At 33.1% G+C, this 10,063-nt stretch overlaps 1 protein-coding gene across 5 annotated transcripts; it reads right to left on the minus strand.

Moving 5' to 3' along the window:
• Positions 1,026 to 9,732, minus strand: LOC18602070 (pentatricopeptide repeat-containing protein At2g13600). Of its 5 annotated transcripts, none has more exons than XM_018118755.1 (5): positions 9,504 to 9,732; positions 3,820 to 5,967; positions 3,007 to 3,268; positions 2,714 to 2,851; positions 1,026 to 1,340 (listed from the first exon to the last, which is right to left on the minus strand). In XM_018118755.1, the coding sequence occupies exon 2, from the start codon at positions 5,941 to 5,943 to the stop codon at positions 3,955 to 3,957; it is 1,989 nt and encodes a 662-aa protein (XP_017974244.1). In that variant the 5' UTR covers positions 5,944 to 5,967; positions 9,504 to 9,732; the 3' UTR covers positions 1,026 to 1,340; positions 2,714 to 2,851; positions 3,007 to 3,268; positions 3,820 to 3,954. The 5 variants fall into 5 exon arrangements, with proteins under 5 accessions (XP_017974244.1, XP_017974243.1, XP_017974242.1 ...); XM_018118754.1 differs by lacking the exon at positions 9,504 to 9,732 and having other exon boundaries at positions 3,820 to 4,975; positions 5,078 to 6,216; XM_018118753.1 differs by lacking the exon at positions 9,504 to 9,732 and having other exon boundaries at positions 3,007 to 3,068; positions 3,196 to 3,268; positions 3,820 to 6,216.

A 10,063-nucleotide genomic window follows, 5' to 3' on the forward strand; every position in this document is an offset into this window, starting at 1 on the left:
ACGGATTCTTCATCACCTTTTTCATCTGGTCTTGGTATATCTAGAACAAAAGCAACCTTGAGAGTTGTAATGAGGAAGTACATGTTTTTCTGCTACCGAATAAAGTTGCTTCCTTCAAAGTGATCTTGCTTGACAATGTTAGTAGACATCTCTTTAAGTGAAGCCATTTTGAATTCCAACACCACAAAAAATAAGTCTTAAAATAGTTGGTACAAATAAGGTATAGATGGAATTTAAGAAACTGGCAAAATTGGCTTCAAGGTGAGCTTTTTCAATAAACACTATCTTTAACACTTATTTTGCCTTCATCACTCAGTATGCAAAAAAGGTTAATGTGAATAGCTTTAAAGATACAATGAAGTCAACGTTTAAATTAGTCTTACACTTTACGAGAATAAATTGCTAGATACACCCGAGAGTTTGTAAAGTTATTCGACCTTAGAACCTACTTTTTACAAAAAATAAATTATAAGAAATTTGGATGCTTTTGCAATTGATGAGGACTTAAGTGTTTATATTAATTTTCAAAATACAACACTTTTTTTGCTCTTGATTTTTTTACTCTTGTTTTGTTTTTATTTTGATGATCAAAATTGTTGGCAACAAATCTTTTATATAAGCTTGTAATTGTCTTTTCTTCAAGGACACAACTCTTTTATCAAGGTACCTCTTTGTTTAAAAAACATCTTTGCATTAAGACATAATTTTTGGATAAAATAATGTTTCAATAATTACCTTTTGAAATTACAACCATTCATACAAAAGACACAACTTCTAAGTTACAGTATGAAAAGATAACTTTTCATATCATCTTATGGAAAAGATAATCATTCATTGCATAAGACATAACTTTTGATTTGTGATATTTTTTCAATTGTCTCGTAACCTTTGAGTTTAGATAACTTTTCATGTTAGAGACAATTTTTTTTATTTTGAAAATGCACCAACACAACCCAATGGCAAACCTTATCAAAAAATCTAGATTTTTTTTTAGCAAAAAATCTAGATTATATGTGATTCAATTCTTTGTAATAATAGGCAAGTAGACCTATGTGTTGTAACCATTAAAACTTAATTACCTCAATTCGAAGCAGTTAGTATATTTTGCATATGATCAGAGCAAACTTAAACACCAAAAAACAAACTGGAGCACCGTATTTGTTGCCTTCAAGACCTTGAATTTCATGAGTTATTTCGGCCAACAAAGTTCTGTTCAATAGAGAATGCAAGCTTCAATTGAAGTATGTTCTGTAAGTAGGATCTCCTATTATCCATTCGACAATGCCTTCAATGCAATCCTTAGTCAGACCAGCAATCTCAATCACCAAGATTAGAAGTATCTGCAATATAAAATTCAATTAGTGTGCATGCAGCTATCTAACAGCCTTTTAGACAAAAAATTACTTCTGATATACGTGATAATGCATCTAACTGAATTCTTCCTTCCAGTGCTGCTAATCTTACCATGTTTAGAAATATTAAGCACCATGTGATAAAATGTATAGCCAAGTCAAAGTGATTGGTGCTTGACCACCATTATTTAGTGAAAGGAAAGAGCAAAAGAACATGTGAATCAACGCCCATCCCTCCCTCCTCCTCCTCCCCCCCTCCCCCTTTGTTTTTTTCCTTGTAAACAAAAACTCAAGTATTTATTTTATTCAGTAATTAACTCTCCAAGATTTCTACATGGAAACAAATAAAAAAATGCATGTACCATGTGTACACATATAGTACTGCTGAAAATAAACAGATGCATGCCCGAATTATTAGATGTAACATTAATCTTTTAAAATATCTAGCATTAAATTGACATAATAACTAATATCAATAAACAAAAAATAAAGAAATAAATAAATTAAAAAAATGAAATGGGGCAGTCAACCTGATGAGAAATGTTGGTAGGTTATGACCAATAGATTCACCATGCTTGAAAAGGTTTTTTATTTCTTTAATTATCATAATTCCATGAGCTAATTTCAACATGATTTTATAAATATCAATGACCATTCTGCTCGTATACAGTTTTGCCTTTTACCTAAAAACTTTCATTGGTGATTAATCTACTACATGGCAGCACTGTAATTTTCCCATTTCAATCTCAAGACTTTATCTAAATTGTTTAATAGAATGCCAACATGAAATTCTAAGCAGCAATTATATGCTTACAACTTAAGAAGTCTCTCTCCCATTCCCCGGCTAAAAAAAAAGGAACAGAAAACCCCTTTGAATGCAAAAAATGGATTTTCTTGTATGCTAATAATGTGAAAGCTCATTGGCCCTTGAGCTACACAAAGGGATATAACTCTGTCCCATCTCATAACTCCACCATCCCCTTCCCAACATTTGAACCTTGAGATCTCTAGAAAGAGGTCTCAAGTTCTAACCACTGGGGTCTTGGGACTTGAGCACTGCTAATGAATACCAACAAAATTTGAATATTTAAGCACTGAAGTTGATTAATTATCAATTTTTCACATAATATTTGATATGAAGATTCTAGCTGAAGCAGGTTCCATGAGAAGACTAATGTTGTGAAAAATTTCAACTAAATCACAAAAATATTGACTGATAAGCTAACAAAATATTGGCTAAATTAATTTATAATACCTGAAGTAAATCACCTTAGTGACACATAAACAAACAGAAAGTCCATTTTTGAAGCTTAATCATGTATCTTAGAAATGTAGAGGAAAAAAACTGAATAATTGCTCACCATCAACAAGTTTCTTCAACAAGGAATTTGCATTCTTCATGAATAGGTAGCTTTTGAGAGGGATAACTTGGTCAAAGCTTGTCTAATTAACTTGTAACCAACCAACAGAAATGCCAATGCTACTGAATTTAGTTGCTTCTGCAATGTTTTACATGTAATTCTGTTATAAGATGACTTAGCAACTAAAACAACCAATAAGCGTGACATGATGCAAAAGATTTTTTTAAAAAAAAATGTAGCACAAGACAACCATGAAGGGAATAATATAATCTAAAAGAGACAAAAGTTACTACTGTGGTGATATAAAACCCTCCTAGTCAGGTTGATCAGGTGATGAAATTGCTTTGGCACTGTCCTGAGAACAGAAACGAAGGAATGTTCAGCAGAATTACTACTGGGGACATATTTCACCATCGTTCTGCTAAAATTATTTCAGATCTTTATGGTAAGTGATATGCCAGTGAAAAACCATAGAGAGCAACCCAGACAAATTTCCACCACCAGATCAGAAAAATTCTCTGCTTGAAACAAATCTTCAGGGCAGTTCTGCACAATCTATTCGAAGAAATCGAGAATAAAACTATCAGCAACCAACTATAAAATGATTCAAAATTTGATGGTTTATCCAACTAATCTCAAAGAAACTGAACAGCAAGGCAGCATTAAATATGCAAAACAGATACAAAAATTTGTAACATTTACATAAAGAAAAAGACAATTCTGTTCAAGTCATTGAAGGAGCTCACTATTGTTGAGTATCAAAGTTCAGATAATAAGGATGATAGAAACTGTTGAGCTCAGAACTTCAAATAGTTTTTAGCAAAACATCATTTCGAGCTCCCATTTAACACAAACATGTGCCAAAAAGAATTGAAGGAAGTAGTTCCAAAACAGTAATATTTAAAATGTTTAAAGAAATAGAGGCCTCAAAATGCCTTTTTCGAAACCACAAGGGAATATTTACTACATGATAGCAGTGATGAGGAAACAAAGATTTTGTTTACAGAACACAAATAAGACATCCATGATGTGCATTTAGAACAATAATAACCCTGCAATAGTAATAGGAACTATATGAAAATATCTAGGAGAGGAAAAAGTTATACCTTATTGCTAATTTTGGATAATATGATTAAAGAATCACCAGAGGATGAACCTAGATGAGACAGTTAATACCGCTTGATCCATTGTTGTCTGTTGCACGAGGATAGTTAGTCTTTTTAATGGTATAACACTCACAATCAAAATGAGTTAATATGAAAGGAGTTTAAATTTGTTGTCAGATGCTGTAAGGTGGTATAAATCATGTTACAATATGGATGGCTTCTGTCCCCTATGGAAAACACAAAGAGCCTGTTTTCCAGCTCAATCCAACTACAGCCTGGATCCTTTTTGACTTCCAAGTCCCTCAACCTCTTCCTTACATTCATCTTTTTACTCCATTTTCCAAGTACTGCATATATGTTAGATAGAATTATGTAAGCAGATATAGGCTTTGGATTCAAACTGAACATCTTCTCTGCCACCCTCTCACCAACTTCCATGTCCATCCAGAACCAACAAGAATTGAGTAAAGCTCCCCAAACAACCCCATCTGCTTCAACTGGCATCTTTTTAATAAAATCCTCAGCTTCTTGCAGATGACCTGCTCGACCAAGAAGATCAACCACACATGCATAGTGTTCTAAAGTTGGGACCACACCATAGAATTTTTCCATTGACCTGAACAATCTCATCCCTTCATTTACTAGACCAGCACGGCCACAGGCAGACAGAATTCCAACAAAGGTAGCAGCATTAGGGACCACTTCTTTCTCCAACATCTGCTCAAAGAGTAAGATAGCTTGAGACCCAAGCCCATGTTGCGCATACCCATTAATAAGAGCTGTCCATGCTGCCACATTAGGTGAAGAGATGCTGGAAAATGATTTGTGAGCATCAGTGATGCAGCCACATTTGGAGTACATATCTATGAGAGATGTTCCAACATACGCATTAGACTGAAATGGTGTTTTGATCAAGTGTGCGTGAAGTAATTGTCCCTGATGAAGAGATCTCAGGCATGAACATGCATGAAAGAGAACCGAGAATGTTGACCTTGTTTGCTCTATTTGTAATCTGCACATGGTAAGATACAGCTTTAGAGCCTCTTTGTATTGCTCATTTTCAATATAACCAGACATCATTGAATTCCATGTCACTGGGTTTCTTTCTCCTTGCGTTTCTTCAAACAGCTTTATAGCTTTATCAATCTCCCCACTCCTGGAATATACAGAAATCATTGTGTTAGTAGAAACTATTGTTCTTTGCGTCATCTCTTCATATAATCTTTTTGAATTTTCAGCTCGACCAAAAGCTGCATACCCTTTAATCATCAGAATATATGAAACTGAATTCACCTCAACTAGTCTATTAAAAATCATTTCTGCATCTTCAGTCCGACCCAATGATATAAGCCCTCCAATGAGTGAGTTTGAAGCATTCAAACAGGGATTTGTTATTCCATCATAAACTCTCTTAGCATCATCAATAGCTTCACAATAGCAATAAAATTCAATCAGTGCACCACCAATTAATTGATCAAATTCAAATCCATATTTGATCAGAATCCCATGAATAAGCCTCCCTTCACATAAATCACCAAGCCTTCTACAAGCCCTTATAACAGAATCCAAAGTGAACTCATTAGGCGCCACCTCACCACTCCCTCTCATCCACCAAAACAACTCCAAAGCCTTCCCGCAATCCTCTTCACTCTTCACATATCCCGATATCAATGTAGTCCAAGCCACAACATCCCGTTTCGGCATCTTCATAAACACGTCAAGAGCCTCTCTCATCAAACTACACTCAACGTAACCCACAATCATCAAATTCCACAACAACTCATTCTTATCATGCAACTCGTCAAAAACCCGCTTCCCTTCTTCGATCTCAAAACAATTTGCGTAGAAATACAACAAAGCACTTCCAACAAGCTCATAACTCTCACACCCAGATTTAATAACAACACAATGAATCTGTTTTCCATCAGTCAAAGACCGCAGGCGCCCACATACGCTCAATGCAGTGGAAAAAGTGGACTCATTGAACCTTATATGGCTTCGATGCATTGATGAAAGTAAATCAAGCGATTCATTGAATTTCCACCACTTTGAGTACCCGGAAATCATGGTGTTCCATGACACAACGGTTCTCCTTGGCATTTCATCGAACAGATTCCGCGCCATGTCAAATCGTCCGCTCTTTACAAACTGATTTATAGAAATATTTGTAGATATTATTTGGGGTTGATGAGTTGAGTATAGTTTCAAAAAATTCTTCCATCTGTTATGTTTCCATTTTGCCGGGAAAATGTATCTCAATGACATTTCAAAATCAGAGCAAAAGGCGAAAGAAGCAAATGCAACGCACCGTTTTCCTTTCCAAACTGAGAATGAGCTCACTGTTTTTTTTTTTTTAATTGTTATCATTATTACTTTGATAGAGAAACGCAACGTCGTGTTTCTGCGTTTTCCTCTTCACTCCACGTGTTATACAAAGAGTTATCACTTGGAGGGTTGTTGACGAAAATTTGAGGTTATCTTTTTACTAAAATATTAATTGTTATTAAAAATATTTATATTTTTTCGTTTCAATACTAATAAATTATTATTATTTTATTTAAGAGTCTTTTACATGGCCCCTACATATACTTATAGTCCGGGAGATATGGAACAAAACATGCGAAGACCCGAAGACAAAAAGGAGGTCAAAGTTTTAAACATCATTCCCAAAATTCAACAATTTTTTTTGAATAGTTTACATAAATTATTAGAGATATAAGAACGACAGAAAATGAAGAAAATAAAGAAGAAAAAACCTATCAAGGCAAAGAAGAGAGGAGAAAGAAAATTGAATTAAGGTGTAAGCAGGGAGGAGGAAAAAGAGAGAATTGAGGTGTGGTGTGTTTTTTTTTTTTTTATAATGGAAAGAGAGGAGATTCGAACCTTACCTTTAAAGCTGGAGGATTATGCATCAATCATTGAGCTAAATGCTCGAGGGCAATTGAGGTGTGGTGTGTTGAGAATGATGGTATTTATAGAGAAAGTCATTGAGAAAATCAAGATAAAACATTATATAACCTTATAAAAATAATTTATAAAAAAGGATGTCTTGTTATCCTAAGATTCAACAAACTTTTTTTGAATAGTTTGCACAAATTATTAGAGGTACAAGCATAGCCAAAAATGAAGAAAATAAAGAAAGAAATAGTCTAGCAAGGCTAAGTAGAGAGGAGGAAGAAAAGAGAATTAAGGTGTAAGCAGAGAGGAGGAAAATGAGACAATTGAGATGTGCTGTGTTGAGAATAAATGTGCAGGCTAGTATTTTTAGGGAGGAGTTATTGAGAAAATCAAGATAAAATATTGTATAACGTTATAAAAATAACTGATAGAATAATTTAAAAGACCAAATCAATAACTGATTCAATCAAAAAAGAAAAGAGAATTGAGGTGTAAGTGGAAAGGATGAAAAAGAAAGAATTGAGGTGTGGTGTGTTGAGAATGAATATAGAGGTTGATATTTATAAGGAGGGGTCACTGAGAAAAGCAAAATAAAATATTCTATAATGTTATAAAAATAACTTACAGATACAAGAACAATAGAAAATGAAGAAATAAGGAAGAAAGAACCCAGCAACGCTAAGTAGAGAAAAGGAAGAAAAGAGAATTAAGGTGTACGCAAAGAAGAGGAAAAAGAGAGAATTGAGGTGTGGTGTGTTGAGAATGGACGTAGAGGTTGATATTTATAGGAAGGAGTCATTGAGAAAATCAAGAGAAAATATTCTATAACATTATAAAAATAACTTATAAAATAATCTAAAAGACCAAATCAATAATTGATTCAATCAAAAAAGAAGAGAAAATTGAGAGAATTGAGGTGTAAGTGGAGAGGAGGAAGAAGAGAGAATTGAGGTGTGGTGTGTTGAGAATGAATGTAGCGGCTTATATTTATAGGGAAGGGTCATTGAGAAAATCAAGAGAAAATCAAGATAAAATATTTTATAAGAGAATTGAGGTGTAAGTGGAAAAGAGGAAGAAGAGAGAATTGAGGTGTGGTTGTTGAGAATGAACAGGGAGGCTGATATTTATAGGGAAGGGTCACTGAAAAAATCAAGATAAAATATTTTATAACGTTATAAAAATAACTTATAAAATAATCTAAAAGATAAAATCAATAATTGATTCAATAGTATTTATAGGAAAGGGTTATTGAGAAAATCAAAATAAAATATTCTATAACACTATAAAAATAACTTATAAAATAATCTGAAAGACCAAATCAATAACTGATTCAATCAAAGACTAATTCTTTTTTCACCATGGTAAAAAGATTGAATAAAGATAAGGTAAAAATAAAACTGACCATCAAGACCAAATCAATAATTGATTCAATAGTATTTATAGGAAATGGTTACTTAGAAAATCAAAATAAAATATTCTATAATGCTATAAAAAAGCTTATAAAATAATCTGAAAGACCAAATCAATAACTGATTCAATCAAAGACTAACTCTTTTTTCACCATGGTGAAAGGACTGAATAATGGTAAGGTAAAAAAAAACATTGATCGTCAAGGTACAAAATGTACTTGAGTCAAGGTAAGGTAAAATAAAGCTGACTATTAAGGTACAAAATATACCTAGCCCACGTGTATACTCACGCATAAGGGGCGAATCTACATTTTCTCAAGGCTTGACCTAATTTCATGTGGGCACAAAACCACCTTCTTTCCTAACTTTCAACAAGCCCATGATAAGTTTGATTATATAAAACAATGACATCTTTTGTATCTAGGCAATGTGGTGTAAAAACATTATAAGATATCACTATATGTCCAACAATCCCCCATATATTTTATAAGGTTTTATAATAGAAAGTTTCTACTGGATTTAATCTCACTCGAGTGTAATGCATCGAAACTGGTGCTTTTTAAGTTATGAACCAGGCTTACTTTACAACATCATATATTAAATGAATGTGTCTATTCTTACCATTAAAAGTTTTATTCTTTGCAATGGTTTTTGCCGTTTGGCAATCACAATGTATAGACATAGAAGGTGTTGGTTTCATTCCCAATAGAATATCTACTAAGAAGTTTTTTAACCATTCAGTTTCATTGCCAGACAATTCTAAAAGCTACAAATTCTGATTCCATTGAAGATTTAGCAATTATTGTTTGTTGGTTGATTTCCAAGTTATAACACCCCCACCAAGGGTGAATACATATCCATTTGTGGATTTTGTCTCATCAGAGTCTAAGATTTAGTTAGCATGACTGTATCTTTCTAATACAACGAAAAATTCATTATATAAAATACCATAATTTATGGTACCTCTCAGATATTTCATTACTTTGCTTAAAGCAGTCTAATGATCTTAATTGGGACTTTGTGCATATTTGCTCAGTTTACACACAACAAAAGCTATATTAAATCAAGTATAATTCATCAAATGCATCAGACTTCCAATAATCTAAGCATTCTCACACTATCACCTTAATTCATAAAGAGTACTCACAAGTGCGACATTAAAATGTCCAAACTTTTAAAGTAGCCTCTCAACATAATGCTTTTGTCTTAACATTAAGCCAGTATCACATATTATAATTTTAACACCTACAATAACATTGGCTTCTTCCAAATCTTTCATACTAAATTTAGAAGTTAAAAAACATTTTGTTTCATTGACAATATCAATGCATGTACCCATGGATATTCAAAACATCAATGTAATAATAATAAACATACCAAGTCTCGAGTATAAATCTCGTGGGACTCCTCGTGTTTATAACAGATTGGGGGCCTCCTCCTATTAGCATAATTTTGCGAGACTCCTCACATCAACATTTCTAGCTAAAAGATACTTTGTGCACAAAAGTCACATAAATTGTCATGACCATAAGACCGAACCAAGGTAGTATACAATTTAAAACACATTTCATGTAAAACAAGCTAATTCCTTGCCAAATTCATCAATTTCTAAAAATCATGCCATGTATACTCAAACGATATCAATTTGTCAAAGCTCTTTAAGTTCAAATTAACCTCAAGACCTCATGTGCTTTCAAAAATAGTAAAGATCTTGAAATGTTAACAATGGTCATAAAATAGCCCATGAATGGCTTTCATTAAAACCAAATATGTATTGTTGCTAAAAGTATGCTTTTTAAATCATGCCATAACTTTAAATCATTAATGCTAACTTTAATTCAAGCCATGACAAAAAAAAGTGATGGATCTCAAAGAACTTAAAACAGATGCAAGATGCAGGATACAACATTTGCAAGGTAACTTCCAAAAGGATAGTT

This window comes from Theobroma cacao, chromosome 4 (genome assembly GCF_000208745.1).
Source record: "Theobroma cacao cultivar B97-61/B2 chromosome 4, Criollo_cocoa_genome_V2, whole genome shotgun sequence".
In the NCBI taxonomy this organism is placed as follows: Eukaryota; Viridiplantae; Streptophyta; class Magnoliopsida; order Malvales; family Malvaceae; genus Theobroma; species Theobroma cacao.